General features: G+C 39.6%; 1 protein-coding gene across 13 annotated transcripts in view; it reads left to right on the forward strand.

Moving 5' to 3' along the window:
• Nucleotides 1-22,994, forward strand: part of CADPS2 (calcium dependent secretion activator 2) — an 852,012-nt gene that overhangs the window by 633,124 nt on the left and 195,894 nt on the right. For 9 of the 13 annotated variants that reach the window (XM_077471987.1, XM_077471989.1, XM_077471994.1 and 6 more), the window contains 4 exons: nucleotides 3,344-3,485; nucleotides 4,801-4,920; nucleotides 13,886-14,041; nucleotides 21,824-21,971. In XM_077471987.1, the coding sequence (XP_077328113.1) occupies nucleotides 3,344-3,485; nucleotides 4,801-4,920; nucleotides 13,886-14,041; nucleotides 21,824-21,971 (566 nt within the window). The remainder of the gene's footprint in view (nucleotides 1-3,343; nucleotides 3,486-4,800; nucleotides 4,921-13,885; nucleotides 14,042-21,823; nucleotides 21,972-22,994) is intronic. The other 4 variants (XM_077471992.1, XM_077471993.1, XM_077471995.1 and 1 more) reach the window with 1 other exon arrangement.

The following is a 22,994-nucleotide window of genomic DNA, read 5'->3' on the forward strand; positions in this document are numbered from 1 at the left end:
ATGGTAAGGTTAAAAGCCTCCATCATCTGGTTATCTTAGCATCTCCCTCCTCCCCCTCCCTCTCTCCCATAGTCTGTGAGAGAGACAATCTCCTCCCTGCCTCTCCCTTCTCCTCCCTGCCTCTCCCTTCTCCTCACTGCCTCTCCCTTCTCCTCACTGCCTCTCCCTTCTCCTCACTGCCTCTCCCTTCTCCTCACTGCCTCTCCCTTCTCCTGCCAGTCCCTCCCTTCTCCTGCCAGTCCCTCCCTTCTCCTGCCAGTCCCTCCCTTCTCCTGCCAGTCCCTCCCTTCTCCTGCCAGTCCCTCCCTTCTCCTGCCAGTCCCTCCCTTCTCCTCCCAGCCCCTCCCTTCTCCTCCCAGCCCCTCCCTTCTCCTCCCAGCTCCTCCCAGCCCCTCTCTTCTCCTCCCAGCCCCTCTCTTCTCCTCCCAGCCCCTCTCTTCTCCTCCCTGCCCCTCTCTTCTCCTCCCTGCCCCTCTCTTCTCCTCCCTGCCCCTCTCTTCTCCTCCCTGCCCCTCTCTTCTCCTCCCTGCCCCTCTCTTCTCCTCCCTGCCCCTCTCTTCTCCTCCCTGCCCCTCTCTTCTCCTCTCTGCCCCTCTCTTCTCCTCTCTGCCCCTCTCTTCTCCTCCCTTCTCTCATGCATGTATGATTATATTTTTTAAAGCTGCGCCAGTGCTTGTAAAGTAAAGAAACCTGTATTACTTCAATCCTCTGTTTTGGGTCCCTCGTCAGTGTTTTCCTAACATAATTATGCTATATACCTTCTTTTGTAGAGCTGTGCTTTGCAGACACATGACTTCCTTCTGCTGGCTTACATTCATCAGAGGGAAATCTCAGCCCCTCCCACTATACTCGCATCAGAAGGAAAGCAGAAGGGAGGTCACATGACAGCACAGCAGGGCTCTGCAAAGAAGGTCTTTAGCATTATAATTTTAAGAATTCACACAAACTGTACTCAACAGGGACCTACAACAGAGAGGATCAAAGTAATCAATGCATGTGACTTTACGCCTGGACATGAGAAACCATTTTCATGTACCATAACCTTGATCCCTATCACTTAGTAGCTAGTGAGGAAAAGGTAGGTGAGCGAAGAATTGGTGAATTAAAGTTTGATGGAAATGCAGATGAAATTCATGTACAAATGAACTACTTCTACTAGTAAATCTGTGTCACCCACATGAGAAATCACAGGATTGATGTGCTGTGAAGGGACATATTCTGTGGTATTTTTTACCTTGATTAATTTTACTGCTACTTTCTTATATTTGATCCCTTTAGTGCATATTTTTACCATAGCTTTTAGAAACAACAAAGCTCAGTTGTCTTCAGATCGCAGACAGCCAAGAAGAATAGCATAAAGCTTTTAGTTTTGTTTTTTTATTTACAGAGAAATAAAAAACAAGGATTCTGGTTATAAATCTTAGTTATAATGCAGACAGAGGTTATAAAGAACAAGCATGCCTGCAGTAATTATTGATGTTAAGGGCTCTTTCACCCGGGGCGGGCGTCGGGGGTAAATTGCTCTTTACTGTAGTTTTTGCGGTGCTTTTCGCTCGTTAACAGGGTTGATTTTAACCCCTGCTAACGGCTGAAAAATGGTTCAAAGCGCCACTGTCCATTGATTTCAATGAGCAGGGGCATTTTAGGAGTAGTGTATACAAAAATGCTGCTAGCAGGACTTTTTTTGGTGCTCTGCCAGCACACCGTTCCAGTGTGAAAGAACTCATGATTTTACACTGGAGTGACAGGAGAGGTACTTTAATGTTGCTTTGCAGGTGCTATTTTTAGCGTTATAGCACTTGTAAAGCACCTCAGTGTGGAAGTAGCCTAACATGACATTACAGCAAATTTAAAACAAAATACGTTTAGTCCAGTTATGTATTCATTACAAATTAATTATGTATTTTAAATAGGGCTAAAGCTGTTTCTCTTTATTATCTTACCATAAATACCTGCACACCAGAAATCTGGGTGAGATTGTGCTATTGTCCTAATGGGGTTCAAGCACTTTGGCTGGAAGCAGAGTTGTTTAGCTATGCTAATATGGGGGGGGGGGGGGGATAAAAGAACAGGCAATATCTTGTTAGTATGGTGAGCCACATTCGTAGTACAGAGACCTGACTGGAGGCGAAGTTCTGGATTTTGCTGTTTGTTTCAGATGTGTGAGTCTTAGTCATCACATAAACAGTAATTCATTTATACTGTATATTTGTCCGTTTGGCTTCAGTTCCCCGTTACATGTTCAGTAGCTGTGATATCAATAGATTTGTGTTGATTTATAAAGCACAATCCTCATTATTATCCCATTATTTTCTCCTACAGAGATAAAGGATGGGACAACAATTGGGATCTGTGGGGGGCACAAATGACAATCAGTTATATTGGGTAACAGTGATGTTTTGCATGTTATGGCTGCCCCTCTAATAGGTTATTATGTTGCTACAGTATCATGCTTTAAAAATGATTATTTTAAACCTACAATCATACTAACAAGTGCAGCTCTGGATTCTTCTTATATAACAGGGGAGACTCTTGAGAAATTCCTTTCACTGATCTGAATTGCTCACTGCTGAACACTTCAGGTTTTTAACCACTGTCCTAGCAGCAAGAGATGGGGGGGGGGGGGGGGTTTAAGCGGAAGAAAGGGTAAACCATATCTTCCATCTTCATCATGTAATGGTGACATTAGTGTGTATTAGAAAACTTCTATATCAAGGACCTATTACCATCCATGGTTGAGGAAAGTGTGTGTGTGGTGGGTGGGGGGGGGGGGGCTGGGGTGAAGCAATAATCTTCATAAGTCATCTTGAGTAGAAAAAATATTTTATGACCATCACTACTCATGTGTTCTAGAAATGTACTGTATACAATTGATTTACAGCATGTGTTGTGACAAGAAGTAGCTGTGACTGCTAAATAAATTAAAGAAGCACTGTTGCTGAGCCCCTCCGACCCCACTCAGAATGCAGTAGAACTATTGAATGGCCAAATCTACATCTACTTAAAGTGGGTGTAAACCTCAGTCAGAGCGTTTTGAAGCTACAAAACGCTGGGGGGGGGGGGGGGATCAATTATTCTCTACTGTATTCTACTGTAACTGCAATCTTTCCCCTCCTCTGTGATACAGACAAATGCAGACTTGTCTGCCCTTTTGCAGGGTTGTAGGGTAGAGAAGACTGCAGATAAGAAAGTAAAACCTTTAGGAGGATTTATTCGCTGTGTATCATCTGCGGCTGTTCACTTTACTGGGTATTTGAGAGTTTACAACCACTTTAACTCATCAGTAATAAAGCATCTGAGTTTCTGTTGCTTAAATTAACGGCATTCTATTTTTCTTCCAAAGCTTTGTTATGCAATGGCAAATTTCACAAACATGTTCAAGAATGTTTTGTGCCACTAGTGATTCGCTATATTGATCTCATGGAATCTTCAATTGCACAGTCTATTCACAAAGGGTTTGAACAAGAAACATGGCAGCCAGTGAAGTAAGTTGTATGATTCTGTATGTAGTTGTATGGTGTCATACAAAATATTAATGTTTAGAATTGATGTTTACGCAAGTTGTACCACAATCACCCTTATGTTTGTAGCCCACCTGTAGAATGTGCATGTCATTAGTTAGACTCATATTTGTATTATCTATTGTATAGATTCTTTGATTGGTCTTTGGGGTCCACTCAATCAACCCTTGACTCTGAATTTGTGATGTTGGATTTACCCATAAGTATTCACTGGGGACAAAATTAAGTTTGAACTCTAGCTTCAGTCAATTACTTTAATCAATACTAATAATTTAATTGAGATGGGTAGTTTTGGTTTATTTTTTAGTCACAATGCTATTTCTGGCTGCAAAAGCAGCTAAACTCCGCTGTAGTTACGCATTTTTCGTTCTAGATAGAAAAGAGGAAGGGTTAGTACCTTTGCCATTCATTTATAGATTTCTGAGTCATGTTTGCAGACACTTATTGATACCCTTAACTATGAAGAGGAGAAATCTCCCCAGTAAGGACAAGATAAAAGTTCTAAGTTTGTATCTCAGAAAGATCTCTACATAGAAGCAAACAAAAGGGTTCTATCCCATCCGCATACACACTCGATTCAGAACTAGAAAAGGTTGTTTTTAGCTGAAGTTGTCCTTTAGCATTCGTTTAATAAAATTGTTATTTAAATTTTATTTCAGGTGTCACATATATTTGATCGGCTTTAAAGCTAAAGTTTAGCAATTCTTTTCCTCTACAAGTTTTTTGACCTAATTAATCTGTAATGAAGTGTATTCAATAATATGCAGGCTGCTGGATCTTGTAGAAATAATTTCTGCCCGATTCTCTTCCAGCACTACAGTGGTTAGTAGCATTGGGTCTTCAGAACCACATAATGGTGGTGGTGATGTTGGGGGGAGGGGTGGTGGACAGCTTGGATGAATGACAGGATCGTTGTTTATATTCAGAGTTTGTGGTACATTCAGAATGAACATTGCATGGGCTTTTTGCATTAGATTAGGGCTGGGTTCCCATCGGCACATCTCTAATGCAGTTCAGAGTGAAGACCTCAAACTATTAACCATCTCAGTACCAGTTCAGCACCAATAAGAACAGGCACCCTGCCATAAAGATTTCTATAGGATTCAGCCACCTGCCTGATGTGGGACATACTTCATTTAGGTCACCAAAGTTGTAGAGAGAAAAACATTTTAACTAATCTTCTACTTTAAAAAGAGGTAAATATGCATCAAGCGGAAACTTTTGTTAGCTAGCAAAACGTTTTTTATTTTTGTATTCCTGGGTTTTTTTTTTATTACAGAAGCATCACCAACAGTCTTCCTAGTGTACCTCTTCCAAAAGTTCCAAGCTTGACTCTTAACCTTCCACAGATACCTAGTTTTACACCACCATCCTGGATGACTTCTTTATATGAATCCACGTGTGTACATTTGAATGTTCTTCTAGTGCATGCTTATAATGCATGACTTAACTTGTGATATTTATTGTTGTGCGTGATGTGCTGCTTTTTGCATGCTTGTATAATCGTGCCACAAGTTTGCTGCTGATGTACTCTGAAGAGATTGGGTCTCAGGAGTCCTCAGGCCCTTTAAACAATGGACCAGTTCACTTCCTGTCAAATTGTTTGGAGGCCAGACTGTGGTCAATAGGAGTAACAAAAATGCAACCGTACTTGAAGTCAGGGGAAGAACAGTACAAAACGTGTCCCACGTTTAGTGCTGTTATACTTATTGGTGTCCTAAATCCCCCTACCAAGTCATAGACTTGCCGATCCTCACTATGAAGCCTGGCTGCACAGCTTCTTCTCAAGATCATTACCTTGGGGTTTGCTCTTCCTATGTACATGCACCTGAATCCCCAATAGAATGCAGATTGTGACACATATGGGTGGGGAGAAACACATTTTTTTTTCAGGTGCTTTTTTGTTTAGGACAATTGTTTATCCACACTGTTACATTAGCAGTTTTTTTAATTTTTCACACATGCTAAAATCTGCATTGAAAATATATAATGAGAAACGGCACCAAAACGTGAATACCAACAATAATGTGATGCTGCACCAAAAAATTAGTAACCACTAATACAGTATATAGTGAAGAAAAATTGGACGCAAAACACATGTGAAAAAATTATATAAAGTACACTCAAAAGTATGTGGGTGTAACAATACAAATTATATCATAAATATCAAAACAGTCCACCAAAAAAAAAAAAAAAAATTGACTCAAATCTTCTGTGTATGATTAATCTCCAACACTGTGCCTTTCTAAAGTGCAGTGTGCTTGACCCTAAGTGTCATAATGTGCTTCACCCTAAGTGTCACTACAGATCTGCTCACCAGATGTCTCCGGCCACTAGGTGACCACCAAGCATATAATGGGAACCACCCTCCGTTAGCTGGAATCTTCAAAGCCAGAAATTGCTCCAAACAAATGTTACCAGTACTAATCAAAGTTCATTCAAGCATAGATGATGATTGTGATTCCTCCAATTATTAGCAGTTATATCAAATATAGTATAATATACTCGTATTTGGGGGAGGGGGTTTGGAGCCAATTTCTACAGATTTAAAAATAGAGTGCTGGATGTACACTTCAGAGTGTATTACTGCTAATAATTGGAGGCATCACCAAATACCATCTATGATTGAATGAACTTTGATCGGTACTGTTAACAGTTGTTTGGAGTGATTTCTGGCTTGGAAGATTCCAGCTAACGGAGGAAGGCTCCATTTATTATATGCTTGGTGGTCACCTAGTGGCCGGAGATATCTGGTGAGCAGATTTGTATGACACTTCAGGTGAAGCACATTATGTGTTTTTTTTGTTTTGTTTTTTTGCAAGATTCAAGCACACTGCACTTTAGCAAGCCACGGTGTTGGAGATTAATCATACAGAGAAGATTTGATTCCATCATTTCATTTTTTTTATATTTTATTTATTTATTTTGCTTTTTTGGTGGACTGTTTTGATATTATATTTGATATCATTTGTATTGTTACACCCATATATTTTGGGTGTACTTTATATACTTTTTCCATGTTTTGCATCCAATTTTTTTTCGCTAAAATCTGCATTGTTGGCTAAAAAAAAGTCCTAAAACTTCTGTTTTCTGAACACAGTCTTCATTGAAATTGTTGCCTCTGCTTTTCATCACTAGGTGATTAACTTTACTTCTGCTGCATTCACATTTACCTTCTGAGTTTTGTTTATAATATATATATATATATATATATATATATAATATCATTTACTCATGCGCTGAGGTCCATATACCATGAATTAGCTGTTTTTCTGGCTTCTCTAGATTTCAGATATACCTGCAGAGAACCAATTTAAGTCTATTAAAACACAGCAGATAAATGGAAGCAACCGCTCATCCTAATGTGTCGTGGGTGCGGGTGAGTGGCCCCCAAGTGCGAACACTGTTCAGGGCTTCTCACCCGCATGCCTGTCACATATGGACAGACATATCTGTCCCTGCAGCCACTGTCTCCTAAGAGGCTTGAATAGGCTACCTGCACACCCACACCTGAAGTAGGGATGCTGACAAAAATGGCCCGTTTATAGTATACAGTCCTCAGTGCCTGTGTGGATGAGGCATAAATGTGCCTTGGTTTAGAATGCTTTTAGAGTATACAAAGAATTCAATTTTTGTAAGTAAATGCAAGTAATCTGAATACACCTAAACACTGGTGAATGCACAGTGTGAATTATACCATGCATTCATACTTGTTTAGAAATGTGTTATAAATGTGTGTATGTTACACTCAGTGTGAAAAGGGCCTTATAGCCCTGCTAGCACTTTCAGGCCCATAGTTAATGAGCAAGAATTGTAAAAATTATTTTTGGAGTTTATGTAAGGGGGTGCTTTAATTGCAATGGCCTTCAGATGGCCCTGGTTTTTACCTAGTGAAGAGAGATATACCATAGATCCTTATAGTTATTACTGTCTTTGGGTCCATTCACACAGGCATATATGAATTTTTTGCATGAACGCAGGTTCTTGCTGGGAGAAGATCCTGCATAGAATATGCGTCTAAAGGTGCAGCTATGTGTATAAGCTCATTGATTACTATAGTGCTGGGTTTTAGATGCGCACAAAGCTATGCGCAGTGCACATCTAAATGCACAATTTTTACTGGCCATGTAAATAAGCCCTACCTGTGGTATTGTCTTCAGAGTACCAAGAAAAATCAAGCAGCAATAATAGTGTATATTTAGATTGTCTACACAATGACTTACCAGGAAAACATGGTTAATTTCAATTGAAAGACGGCCCAGATCAGTGGTCCCCAAAACTACAGCTTGTTGGCTGCAGTGAGCCTGCATGCAGGGCTTTTTCATTTCATGTCTAGGGAGACACTGAGTAGAGTGACAGCTGGTGCAAAACGTTCCAACACCCGATGGTAACTGTATTGTTTCAGCCACAATGTCCCAAAGAGTTTTTTGCAGATTATCAAGGTGTTATCAGTGTATGTCAAGGGGATTCCTTTGTTATCCTACTGACACCAGTGTGAGGGAAGGAGGGGGAAGTGCGGTAGGGGAAAATGTCACTAACACCTGGGCCCAGAGGAGTGGTCTGTTACTGACACCAGTCCCAGATAGGTGTGTGACTGTTATCACTGACACTAGGGGTACTTCCACTTACCATCAGCATGGGGGGGGGGGTATTCCCACTCACCCCTGATGGGAGGACTTTCCTTTTTTCCTTTTTGTTCACTCATTGACACTGGCATATTTTACTTTCCCGGCCACCAATACATGGTCATTTTTTTTTGCTCCTGCTGTTCAAGAGTAAAAGCTGTGCTGCAAAATGGTGTGGGAATTAACTTTTGCTTCCAACATTCATATCAGTAGGCATCTTGCGGTACCTTATATTAGGGCATTTGAAAGAATGATGTAATGTATCCAAAATGTTTCATAATCAACTTTAGAGAAGATAAGACCTGATTAGATTATAGTGATTTGGGAGGCTTCAATGTAGTATTTTTAGTAGATAGAAAGGCTATTACTACAAGGATGATTTAAATTTTGCTACAGAGAACATTAACCATTGCTGGTAGTCAGTTCATTAAATATTAAACCCTGTGCATTTTTTAGCTTATCAAATTGAGCACAAATAAAATGTACAGAAAACTATTTGTTAAAGTTCTTACCCAAGCATTCGCAATTTACAGCTTCCAGTGTTGCTGGCTGCTGCTCTCTTATTGCTGCTTCCCTGAACTTCCAGTCTTCATGGGAAAGAGTTAACAGTGGGAGAGTGCAGTCTTGAATCTGTTATCTTGAAGAAGGTGAGAATCAGGGGAGTGCCTTATCATTCCAAGGTATGTAGCTGTGTGTTATTATTGATGCACACAATGTATGGAGCCACAACTGTAGTTCCTGCATACAGTGGTGTCTCCATAGGATGCTGCAAATCGGCCACTCTGAAATGGGAAACCTGGGGCAGGGGTCGTGGTACGGGCTTAAATCAGAACATTAGCAAGGATTACAAGCTATTGAAGCTGCTTTCAGTAGGTGATTAAGCAGAACGGCAGTGATCGTTTTTAAGCTCCATACAGAGACATGTTTCCATCTGTTTTGCAATCATTCGCTACTCCTAGCGATTTATCTCTAGCGATATTAGTATCAGTACTGAGCTACTAAAAATCTCCCTTAACATAAAGTGATAGTAGGCCTTATTTTTTAAGCACTTTTCACAGCAGAAGCACTTTTACAATATTCCAGGAAAGTTACAACTTTATAGTATAGTTTATTTAAAAAAACAAAAAAGTGAACACTGAGCCAGGGGGTTGCCTTACTATCTCTTCAAGGCAACACTTATCTAAGGCAATGCATAGATCATGCAATTTCTACACTGTGTTTATGTAGGGATCCCTCCGGCTGCGTTCTTGTATTCTGACAGCGGGAGGATTCCTCACCATCAGAATACAATGAGCACTGCTGGCAGCAATCTAAAAGGGGGGGGGGGGGGGGGGACAGGTTGGTTGAGGTTTAAGTATAAGCAGCCTGCCCATACATTTATCAAAATTTGACCGGTTCCTGCTGAACCTGCTGATTTTGATCCATCTATGGCTGGAATTAGGCTTTTTAATATAAATAGGTGCACTTCAAGGAGCTTTGCAACATACTGTGGATAATATAAATAAGTGTAGTTTATTCTAGTTGAGGTTTTCAGTTATGCAGAGCTTTACAGCAAACACTGAATCACATCAATGGATGAAGAAGTTAACAATCTAAAATATCTACATATTAACATAATAATAATAATAACATAATCACACATGGTCATACAGTGCAGGGTTAGTTAATCTTTACATATGTATAATGGATCAGTTGACTAAAATGCTAAATTATTATTGAAAATATTAGCTATATTTTATTTTAAGCATTAACATCTTTATTGTTAGTTTTAATTATGCTCATTAACTGTAAAGGCAGTGCTAATCTGTTTCTTTGTAGTATTTGGTCCTGTGGGCATAACCTAAAGCACACTTGTTGTTTTACTAGAATGTATTGAGCCTTTACATGTCTGCATAGAAGCCTTTGATTGTAATATTATCCTCTACTAGAAGGCTGCTACAAGGGATTGGTTATCAACTTGCACACATGGTAGTTTGTAACCTGGGGATAGTTGGCATGCTGCCGTTAATTGCAGATACCCATGAGACAAATGTTGTAGTTGTTGAAATAATACAAACACAAATTGCTGGGGGTTTTAGTTGAAAATAATAGGGTAAAATACTAATGCATGTTTGCAGAGAGACTAATACCTAAAGAAAAAAAAAACACAATTGTAAGGAAAGTAGGAGTAAACTAAAGGAATAAATAGATTATTTTAAAAAAAAGTCTGTAAAATTAAAACATTAAAATTAAAAATAGTTTATTTAATGAATAAAATTAGGAGGTAAGCATTCTTAACAAACATCATATTGTATGTACGTGCCAGCATCCCCACAAATGGGGGACTTGCCTACCGTAATTTGTCTAGTTTGCATCATTTGTACAACTGTTCAAAATGTGTTTAATTTCTATGGCCTTTCTGTTGACATATGAAAATAGAAAAAAAGAAAATGATTTAATGGAAAAAAACTATACACTAAATGTGATGTTTCCATAAGGGGCTATAGAGTGATAACATGTAAATTGTCCATGAGATGGTTCATTATGGCATTTTGTTGTTTTTACTGCTCCTGTTATAATAGTACATTTGGGGCATTAGATCTTAAGGTTTGGGAGATATTAGGCAGTTCATAAGTGTAATGTTTAGTGTTTTCTCTGATTGGTCTACTGGGAGTTTTGCCTCAAGGGATAACTTGGCTAGACCTTAATATTTGTTGGTATTGAAAATAAGAGCAAACATCCTTAAAGGTACAGACAACATTTATAGACAAAAGACTTTCATTAATGATCAACTGTTAGTTTATTAACATGCACTCATGCACAGCTGTCATTTTTTGTGCAACAATTTTGCAGTTATTTTTTCTCCATATTTAAGACAGTTTTCACCGTAAGAGATTTTATTAAGTAACAAAATATGTCCTAATTTCTTCAACTGGAATATGCATATTTTGATTAAAAAAAAGGGGGGGGAGGATAATACTTTTGTTGACAGGCTTAAAGTATAACTAAAGGTAAAACTTTTTTTTAGTTTGGGATAGAGTGTGAAAAACACCTTTCAGGTATTTATTGCTATCTATGCTTCACCCTCACATTTTCTAATTTTAACTGTTATTGTCAAAAATTTAAGTAAAGGAAAATCCCAAATTTTGGGCTGTAAACAGAACAGAAATAGAAAAAAAAAAAAATATATATATATATATATATATATATATATTAGATATCTTCCATTTGGAAACTATTTTTAGTGATCTGGTGACAACCAGGAATTTCCTTGGACCTACTTTAATTGTATTGTGTCAAGGTGTTAATGACTAGTCTTAACACTCTAAAAATTGTCTTTTCTGCCTTGTGATTTTTACTCTGTGAGGGGCATTTACAAAATCCCCACAAGCTGAAAATGTGCAATTTCTCTTACATGGTAAAAAGTATGCAGTTTTACTTTTTGAATAATATAGATCTGTCCTAATGCTGGTTATTTTTTTAAAAGAAGAATTTATTTTCATTATCTATGTGCAATTGTTGCCTATAAATAAACATTTGGTACATGACAAAGGGTTCCCAAAGCACCGTGGTGTATCGGAAGGGTTTACTTTGCATCTCCACTTCTCTGATTGAAAAAAAAAAAAAACTTAGACTGATCCATCTAGTAAAGGAGGAGTCCATACTCTGACCCAGTCCATAGGAAGCTCCAGACACTGACCAAAGGGGGGCATTGTAGTGGTTGATTTTACCCTGACTTTGTCATGTCACAGTGACTTACCTGTCAAAATTGCATGCGAGTCTATCAAAACACACCGGTACAGTTGCAGGCTGTCAGTGTTACATACTTGATAGAACACTAAAATCACAAGGGCAGTCTCTCTTGTACCTCTAGCACAAGTGCTTCTGAAAGTAAGTCAGATGTCACTAAGGGACAGTTGGAACATGAGTGTTGTGCAGACACCTGTAAACAGGAGTGTCGGGCAAGCTGTCAGCTTGTAAGCCAGAGAAACCACCAGCAAAAGTTGAAGAGAAACTCTGGCTAGACATTGGGTTCAGGAAAGTAGAGTCCCCCAATAATGGCAGCAGGCATTTTTGTAGAAGACTGCGGCTGGATCTTGGAGCAGTCCATGACAGGCAGTTGACAGGTATCATGGGACAGGGTCTGAAACAATAGCAAAGTCCCAAAGCAGGCCAAGGTCAGCAACAAGCAGGCAGAGTAGTATGAAATCATGCACAGAATTAGGGTCAGAGATAAAGCTGGTCAGAAACTGAATACGCAAAGGTACAGGGCGGGACCTAAGCCACTCAGGAGTAAGCCAGGTCAGTAATGAAGAAGCATACAAAGAGCATAGGTCAGGTCACAAGGTACAAACCAAAATTCATTCAGCCCAGACACCGAGTCTGGCTGTCCTTTTTAAATAGGTCTTGTTGTCCTCTTTATGTTTGTCCATTTATTTTTGGTGTCAAACGTAAAATGCACAAACTTGGAAAAAGGCCTTGTCACATTTGTTTATTATTTTTATTTTTTTGGATGCAAGAATGCAGTTAATAGTGAAAATGGCCACAACATTTGGCCAGTAGAATAATACAAAATTTACAGCATACAGTTTGTTAGTATAGTTTGAGAAGCAGAGATCAGTGCTGGGTCAAAGGATGGACATTGCATGGTGGTCAGTTTAACAACTAGCAGATAATGGAAAGAGGGGCAGCCTTCGCTGTTAAAGTGTAAAATATATATTAATTTTAAACTAAGTGTAGGATATCAATTGGAAGGTCATTGGGTTAATAGTCTGGTTTGAAACCATTGGGTATATTGAAAACATTGTACTATCAATTATTGGGTATCTGTAGGCAAGGTCTGAATGAAAGATTCCCAGATATCAAGTGACTCCTTATGTAAGGAGGCCTCCACCCATTTCATGCGGAAAACATAAGAGATTTTGTCTATCAAACAAAGAAATAGTGGGGGGGGGGGGGGGGGTTATGGGTAGAATTACGTATGTAAAATGGTTGTTCATGCTACAGAGGATATGATAATTAGGAGGAGTTTACATCATCTTGAGATTTTAACACCTGAGCTGCTGATTAGGCCAAAGAGTGGCCATTCAGGGGTTAGAGGTAAGTAGTTTACTAAGTGTGCTGTAGCATAATGCACAATTGTTTTCCAAAATAGTTTAATCTTGGGGGACAACCAGCACATGGATCGAGTTTGCTTCCAATTGTTTACATTTCAGGCATCAAAAAGAGGAGCATAGGCCCAAAGGGTATGAGCGATTTGGAGTTGTATAAGAATGCTGGAAAATCCAAAGCATCATCTCACAGGAAAATTGTAGCTTTGATTGTTCCCCAAGATAAACAATGATCTTAAAAGTGTGTCAACTTGAAGTTGGGGGAGGTTATAGTGTATAGTCTAGCAGCTGCAGGGAAAAAAACATTTGTATAAGGTAGAGATGGCTTTCTTTTTTTCTTTTTTACTTGGGTTTTGAACAAATACAGAATGTAATGACGATCCTAGTGTGGGCATATACATGTGAAAGTCTCAGTCAATGCCTCTCTTCGGGCCATACCCCTTGACATGTTTCACCCCGCCCATGGGGTCTTAATCATAGGCGTTCCTAACATGCTAGAGTGTGTTTTTTTTTTTTTTAGAATAATAAAAAAAATCTAAAGTCATAATGCCTTATATGAAGATGGTTGCTCATAATCGGTGAATATCGTTAGATCATCTGCAATTTTTTTGCAGGGGAAATGTATTTATAGTTTTTGTATGTCTTCTAGCAATGGCTCCTCAACCTCAGAGGATTTGTTCTGGAAGTTAGATGCACTGCAACAATTTATTCATGATCTTCACTGGCCAGAAACAGAGTTTGCCAATCACTTGGAGCAACGTCTTAAACTTATGGCAAGTGATATGATAGAAGCCTGCGTAAGAAGGTTAGCAAATATAAGGATTTCTTAATTTCCATTGATTGTTTTGCCTACAGCTTGGTAATTTTAACTCCTCGTTTATTATGTTTCAGAAACAATAAAAAAGCAAATACATTTGGTATGATGTTGAAAGTCAATGTATAAGATAACATATATGATGTGTAATGTTGGCAACATTCATCAGTAATAATAGCTATAATTTTACCATGTAGAGATTTTATTTAAAAAAAAAAAAAAAAAGTTACTTTAGAAATCGTTCTTTCATGTCCGTGTTATTGCCACATCAGAACATATAAAGTCGAGATTTTATTTTTTTGGAGCTCCTAAATCATAGATGTCCAACGCATTTTGATGCATGACGGGGGTTAAGTGACATCAATCATACTCCTTATGCCTCAGGATTTCTTCAGTTTAATCAATCCAGTACACATTTTGTTCAACAGTACCTAGCCATAAGGCCTTATGTAAACAGTGTTTCTTGTAAACACTGTTTATCCTGACAGGAGGAAAATCAGAGTTTTAAACTCACCCAAGAGGCAGAGTTTGGGAGTTTAATTGGCCAGAATTAAAGAATTTAAGAAGCCTTTTAAATAAACAGACGTGCAAAACTTGCCTAGCGTTTAGGTGCATTTAACAGTGTTCAGCAGTTTTTGTGGTCAGAATTCCCTCTCCTGAACATGATTTTAGGACATTCAGAAAACCGTCAATAAACTCGCCTGCTGATAAACTGCTTAAAATGTCCATGTGTGCATGATTTGCCTCAGATCAAACAAAATCTGCCCAAGGAGAGATTTTCAGAATTCCCTGAAACATCTGTTGTCCCAACAAGTACTTGTGCAAGTACACCTACAGGATAAAGCATTCTATTCAACACTGGTGAGGGTATTTGTCTAATCCAAGACCTAAAATCCCTCAACAAATACCGTATTTATCAGCGTATAACATGCGCCGGCGTATAACACGCACCCCAAGTTTAGGAGGGAAGTTTAAGGGAAAAAAAAACTTACATTTAAATGCCCATCAATGCAGACTTATTAGTGTCCATCTGAAGCCTTGTCAGTGTCATTTGCAGCCTTGTCATGCAGCCTGTCCATCATTGCAGTCTTGTGTCATATGCAGCTTTGTCATGCAGCCTTGTCCATCATTGTAGCCGGTCTATCATTGCAGCCTTGTCCATCGTTGTCCCCTTGTCAGTGTTATTTTCAGGTTTTATTTTTAAAAATGGTGCCGCCAAGATGTCCTGTGTATCTCGGCGGCGCCCAGTAGTTCTCGCCCGCTTTCGGCCCTTCTCGGCGGCTTTCGGCCGCCTTTGGCTCTTCTTGTCAGCTTTCGGCCGCTCTCGGCCATTCTCGGTGGTTTTTGGCCACCGAGAAGCGCCGAAAGCCGCCTTCGGCCCTTAGTGGTCCAGGCATGAGGTGTTTAAGGAATGCAAAAATATACTAGCCAATTATGAGCACCCTCTACCTTTGAATCAGTTTCTCAACAATAATGCATAGAAACCTAAATATGAAAAAACACGAAATCACTGAGGCCGATTTTACTTAAAGCGGAGCTTCATCCGAAAGTGTAAACTCTGCTTGTGTGCTTCCCCCCATCTGTTGCCACATTTGACACCTTTCAGGGGGAGGGGGTGAGCAGGTACCTGTTTTTGACAGGTACCTGTCCCCACTTCCGGGTGACCTTGCTGAGACGAGGTCCCCCAAAAGTTCGGCCCCTCTCCTCCTTCCCCTGCTGCTGGACCATTCACAAAGCACAACATGCTTTGTGAATGTGCAAGGTTTCACTATCGGTTTCCCTTACAAGGAATGGCAGCTGCAGCACCTGGAAGCGGACTGAAAAATCAGCTGGGGTTCTAACATTGCGGGATCCCTGGACAGGTAAGTGTTCTAATATTAAATGTCAGCAGCTGCTGACTTAAAATTTTCTGGTGGTGGTGCTGGAGCTCCACTTTAAAGTATAACTAAACGCAAACCCTGTCAGGTTTTTTTTTTTGCGGTCTGTGCCCCTGTTAGGGAGATTTACCCTCTCTATTTCTCCTGCATACCATTAACATTGTAAGTAAAATTAAAGGAAAATCAAAAATTGTCCCCAGAAAAATAATAAAGGGGAAATCTTCCAATGGGGGACACTGCTTCCAGCAAGCTGGGGGTCCCTAAGGGATTCTTTTAATGTTTAGGGATTTCCTCTGACTTCCTGTTATGGCTATGTGACAGCAGTGAATAGAAATCTCCCTAATGACATTGTCTTGATTTTTATTCAAAATTTGACATTGATAAAGATATTTTGTATTTACTTAATTTAACTTGGTTGTTTTTGATACTCCAGATGAGTCGCGTGAAAACCTTCCCTTTGGCTGGTATTCCAGTCACCTTTTTGTATTAATGCATATGCTACAGGGACCACACTGATTTATGAGTTGGCATATTTCTACGATTTAAACCATGTTACCTCTTAACACTAAAACCGGACGGGGGTTTTAGTCCTACTCCACTGGATATCATGTCATGAGATAAAATACTGAATAGTTTCATAAGTAAAATGCCCCACATTTTGATGAAATAACACAGGCTTTATTTTAAATTTTTGTAAATTGCAAAAAAAAGTTTGAAAGAGTTATTTTATCTCACATTTTAAGAGGAAAATAATTATTTGCATCTTTGTGCCCTACTCTAAAGCACCCAAAAGAAATTTGCTCTTTACTGCTTGGATATAGCACCATCAGATTCTACCTCAAAACAAAAGCTTCCGTTAGGAAGAGGAACTCCCTGTTAATTCTACCCTCAGGTCCTGCAGGGGACATCTTTCAAAGTCCACCATCGCTATATGGATAAGACAACTCATCACCAAAGCTCACACTCCTTTCCACCAGATCGGTGGGTAGTTCTTGGGCATTTCGGGATCAAGCTCCTGTAGCCTAGCTTTGTAAGGCCCCCTCCTTAACATCCTGCTGCTGTTCCCTGCAGGAAGTAGAAAGTCATAAATACCAGCTGAAGGGACACTACGGTGATGTTTGCTAGTTATATGCATTGTAAGAACTTTAGCAGAGGATTTTGTTTTTCTTCACCATCATTTTGAGCCATTATACTAAGAGAGTTCCCCCTCAGAAGCCCTCTTTGGGCCTATGTTTTTTTTTTCCCTTCATCTCTCCCTCTTACAAAAAAAAAAAAGAAGCACTCATATATGAGAGTTCGGGCTGCGCACTCCAAGATACATAGAAATGATATGGGGTGGTTACCCCAGGGGGTTTTAATGCAGCAATGCTAAATTAAACCCCCCCCGGGGGATCCTTGCCATATCATCTCTCCCTCTTACCGTTCCCTCCTCCAACCCTTTCTTTTAAGCATATTAAGCTACTAAAAACATGGTAAGAATTGAACTTGTTTGAATGACTGGAGATTATACCCTTGTTCAGGAGTTAGAAAATTATGCTCTTTGTACCGTTATGTAATCATTGTCATCCCCTGTTTAAAAACTTGATTTAGACTATGTGTATTGATACCGATTTGTGATGCCGAGCTTATCATTCTCCCTGATTTACTAAAACTGTGGAGTACAAAATCTTCAGCTTGTTCAATTAAGCATTGATAAAAAAAACTGGAAGCTGATTGGTTCATATGCAGAGCTTAAAATGGATGAAGATGCGCTATTCTATCATGTATATACAAATGTAAAAATTAGATTTTTAGAACAGTCTATGTGAAAACAAATCCTGATGTCAATCTCCACTATCCACCAATGTAGTGATCTTAAATATCAGTGCCTCCACAGGTGTTTGGTTTACCTCCCTACACATGGTGCAATCTGCAGTCTGTTAATTTCATATGGAATTTCATATCCCTTTTGAGCCATTGTGGATAGTTTGGGGCTGTGTCACTACCACCCCCATTATGGACATGAGCTCCCCCATGCTCCTTTGTATACACAGAGCTGCAGAAAGTATTTAATACATTTGCCTTCTCTTTTGTACCCAGTCACCCACTCTAGATTATTTTGTAAAGGACCTACATGCTCAGACCTGACCTTTTTACTATTAATATATTTGTTGGTTGTTTGTTTTGAGTTTTTGTGTCCTTGATTTCCTTTTAATATAGTCTGTTATATTCTTTGTAACATTTAAACGACACTAGTGTTCCTTCATTTTTATATTTTTTAAAAGCTCTTTTCTTAGTGCTTATAACTTTAACTTTGGCCATGAGCTACATAGGTTTTATTTTTAGACTTTTAAACATATTGCCCATGGGAATATGCTTTGCAGTGAGTTCACAAACAGTCACTTGAAGAATTCTCATTTCTGTTTTGTACCCATTGATGCCAAAATTCCCTCCCAGTCCAAGTCCTGGAGAGCAACCCCCATCCTTGGAAAATGTGCTCTCTCGAAGTTAAGTGTTTTTATCTTTCCCGTATGTGTTTTTTGTTTACAGCTAACATCAAATGAAATCATGTTCTGGTCACTGCTACCAAGATGTTCCTTTATATGAACATTAGTAAAAAAAAAACTCTGCATGGTTTGAGATTACCAGATCCAACAGAGCATCGTTCCTATTTGGGGCCTCAATAAACTGGAACATAAAGTTGTCTTGTAATAGGTTTATAAATGTGCACCCTTTAACTGTCTCAGCAGTGCCATTACTCCAGTCAATTTCTGGGTAGTTAAAATCCCATAACAACGAGTGGTCTATAACAAACTTCAATGATTATGTTTGAACTACACACATCTATATGCAGTAACACCCATAATGCCTCAGACGCATCACACTTTCCATCAACCTGGTCCTCTTTCACACATTCTTTGAGATCACTTCTCACATAGAGACAGACCCCGCCACCCTTCCTTTTTACCCTAGTTCTCTGAAAGAGTGAATAGCCAGGTAGGTGGGAAGTGAATAGTCAGGAAGTGAATAGCCAGAATAAGGTGGGAATAACAGAGTCAGAAATACCCTTATCCTTTTAGGGCTTCGGTTTTAACAGCCTTCCTGTAAAAGCTAGGAACTGAGATGCAAGATGTAATAGAGAGCCTTGGGTCAGTAGGTCTGGTCTTTTTGAAAGAGGCAGAGGCTCGTCCACGACAAGTGTGTGTGTGACTGTGCACCACATTCTTCTGGGCAAATTTGGGGTGATGAGAATTAAGGAACCCTTTCCTCCTCTGTCACACAGCAGTCAAGGAAGGATCTTTTGAGTGAAGGCATACGCCAGCTTGGACTGAGACCAAGGAATCACCAGAGCTTCCACTGCAAAGGCTCAAAAATCCCTGATCTTGGTTATAGATTTGTTCAGCATGTTGATAAACATGCAGGCCATGATTTTTGCATCTTGTTTTCCCCACCTTTTGACAGACTTTATGAAAGATCTCTGGGTGCAGAAACGATTTATCATGATCCAGGCTATGGTGACTTAATAAGTCCACCTACCAATTGTCCACTTGAGGAATGTGGATAGCCAGTAGAGTTGGTATGTGGGTTTCCACCCAGAAGAGTATCAGACTTGTTTCTTTTAAGGTAGCCTGACTACAGGTGCCCCTCTGATGGTTTATGTAGGCCACTGTGGCATTGTGTGACTGTATCTTGACCAGATGACCTTCTACAGTGAAACTGGGAAAGCCAAGGTTGTGGCTGAGGAGTCACTCAGTAGGAGATTGTCCAAGCAGCCTGTGACATGAATGCCCTAGGCTCATAGAAGATTCAGAAGCAGGGCATACATACATGCTTGTGAACATGTGGGGCGCAGAGGAGAGCCTGAAAGTGGTAGAGCTCCAAATTGGAAATGTTTAGAGATGTTAAAGCCAGTATTGTGTGGATGCCCCAATTTAGTTTTGGTTCTGTGGATAGGTTTAAATAGAAACCTTGTAAGCCTTCTTTAAAAGTTATTTGTACACCCACTCTTTATGCCACAAGTCAGTGCAAGACAGTCATTGAAATCTGCCTTTTTTTAATCTAAATCTCTAAGTCTAAAAGCAAGGATGGGCAGAGATGGAAACTCTCTACTTTTTCCCCTTTGAAATTACAGATTGCACTCAGAGATCCAGAACATGTTGGATCCAGACTGGCCCAACCACCAACAGAGTAAAGGGTGTCCCTTCACTTGGAGGAGAATTTGAAAAGGTTTCAGAAGTACCAAGAGTTTTTTCCAAAGAATTCAGACATAGTGGCAGAGAAATCTGTTATTGTTTGTCTAATGTAATTTATTATATCTTTGCAGTTGTTCAGCATTGATGCCAGCTATACAGTTAGCCACAAGAGGGAAACTCTGAAGATGTTTTTAAAAATATGGAACAAGTATATGAAAATGTGCAGTTAAAACATTTAAAATATAATCAACACATGCTTTTAGATATACTGGACATGAAAGTGGTTCCAAAACCTCAAGGTTTTCTACCTGAATGCATTCTCAGGCCAAGCTGCCTGGTCTGCATCAATAGACGCAGAAAGGGAGGCTTGGGAGTGAGCCTGCACGGTTGCCCCCATGGAAAGCGACATTCTACGGGGGCACTTGCCAAAGAGGAGGGGCCTGGAAAGCTGGTCGGGGACCCCAGAAAAGGAGGAAAAGTTTGGGTTACCCCGTGACAACCAGGGATTCCCTCTCTTTGAATGGATTTCCTCTGGTTATGGGACAAGGCGTGAAATCTCCCTAATGGGAAGCAGAAGGCAAAAAATAATAAAACTTGACACGGGTTATAACCTTCCCCCTACTCTATCCAAAATTACATGTTTTTTCCTTTAGCTCGATTTAACTCCATTCATCCTGTAATATTACCAGTGTAAAAACATATTCATATAAAAGAACATCTGGGTAGCAGTGACCATAGCATGATTTTATATAATGTTAGCTGTAAGCAACAAACACATACGGTTAATATAAAAACACTTAACTTTAAGAGAGCAAATTTTCCAAGGATGAGGCTTGCTCTCCGAGACTTAGACTGGGGGGAATATTGCCATTGATGAACATGAAACGGAAATGGGAATTCTTAAAAAAAAAAAGACTGTATGCAAACTCAACTCAAGATTGGACTCCGAAGAGAGAAATATATTATTTTGCCCCTGTACAAATCATTAGTAAGACCTCATCTGGAATATGCAGTTTTGGGCACCAGTTCTCAAAAAGGATATCGGGGGAACCGGAAGAAGGGCAACCAAACTGATAAGAGGCAAGGAGGAGCTCGGCTATAAGGAAAGATTAGAGGAACTGAATTTATTCTCTCTTGAGAAGAGGAGATTATGGGGGATTTGATCACCATGTACAAATACATAAGGTGTCCATATAGTGAATTTGGTGTTGTTATTCACTTTGTCATCACAGGGGACAAGGGGGCACTCTTTAAGTCTAGAGGAAAATAGATTTTATCTTCAAATACGGAAAGGTTTCTTCACAGTAAGAGCTGTGAAAATGTGGCATAGACTCCCTCCAGTATGTGGCTCTGGCCATCTCAATAGATTGCTTTAAAAAGGCCTGGATTCTTTCCTAAATATACATAGTATAACTGGGTACTAACATAGGTGAAGTTGATCCGGGGAATCGGGAAGGAATATTTTTCCCCTGCTATAGGCAAATTGAATCATGCTTTGCTTTGGGATTTTTCATCTTTCTCTGGATCAACTGTGGGCATAGGATTATGTATATTGGATTGTATGATTTTTTTTTTTTTGGTTGAACTAGGAGGACTTGTGTCTCTTCATTTTAACTATGTAACTTATATAACTGTCAATGTATTATATAACAAATTATTCTTGAACAGTATTACATGGTAATAGTTTAATTTAGTTTAACATCTGTTTATTTTCTATTGCTTAGGACACGAACTGCATTTGAGATTAAACTGCAGAGAACAAGTAAATCTACAGATCTCCGGATTCCATCCTCAGTATGCACTATGTTTAATGTGTTGGTGGATGCTAAAAAACAGTGTACTAAACTATGTGTTTTGGATGGTGGGCAAGAGGTAAATGTCCAAAGTGTATTTTCTTTGCTCTGGTCCTGTTGCAATACTTGTATAAATAGTAGTATAAATTGCACTAATGGCATTTTTGTTAAATTCTGGAACATTTCAATGAGCATGTCCTTTTTCTGTCATAGTATGTTAGAGTGTAAAATTATTTTGTAAGAACATTAATCCTTTTACTGCCTCCATATGTCCTGCATTGGCGGAAGGTTACACGCACACACTCAGAAAAGTAGACCAGCAAACATTAATTCGCTAATTCCCCCCCAACCCCCAGCTGTAGTCCAGAAGCAACGTGTACAATATTTCTTCCAGTCTCTGTTGTCACTTTCCCCTGGCTGCTGTTGGCAGGAAATAAGCTAATGGAACATGGTCTGCACTCCCATTAGCTTCAGATAGCCATAACCATGCAGGAACACCAGCGGGTGATCCCGGTAATTAGTTGTGGGAGGCTTTCTCATTGGAAAAAATGGGAGTCTATCAGTTCCCGCAACTAACCGCAACCACTCGCATGTTATTCATGGAGTAGTTACCTGTGCACGATTGGCCCTGGATACAGGGAGTCTGCATCCAGGGGAGATCACTCGCAAGTAATCGCTCCATAAGTGACTACGTGTGAGAGGCCATAATACGCTGTGGGAGCTGCCATAACTAATCGCAGAGAAACCTCACTGAGGTTCCCACATATGATTGCACATGGCCCCTTTCTCAAGTGTAAAGTTTTTTTTTTTTTTTTGTTTTTTTGTTTTTTTGTTTTTTTTTTACTTACCTGTCTGTGCTGCTCAAAGATCTTCACTGTGTGGTTTGTTCAGCACTGGACAGCTTTTTCTTCAATTTTTCCACTCAATTATCTGAAGATTCATACTCTAGAAAATGAAGAGGCTTGAGTGGTGCCAAGCAGGCTGCACAGTGAGGAACTGAAGCCCCATACACACTATCAGATTTTCTGCTGATTTTTTTTTTTTCCCCTTCAGATTTACCAAAACCATATAATATGAGGTCAAAGCTTAGGAGTTTCAATTT

Source organism: Lithobates pipiens, unplaced genomic scaffold (genome assembly GCF_037356315.1).
Source record: "Lithobates pipiens isolate NorthernLeopardFrog02 unplaced genomic scaffold, aLitPip1_a1.2 Scaffold_8, whole genome shotgun sequence".
In the NCBI taxonomy this organism is placed as follows: Eukaryota; Metazoa; Chordata; class Amphibia; order Anura; family Ranidae; genus Lithobates; species Lithobates pipiens.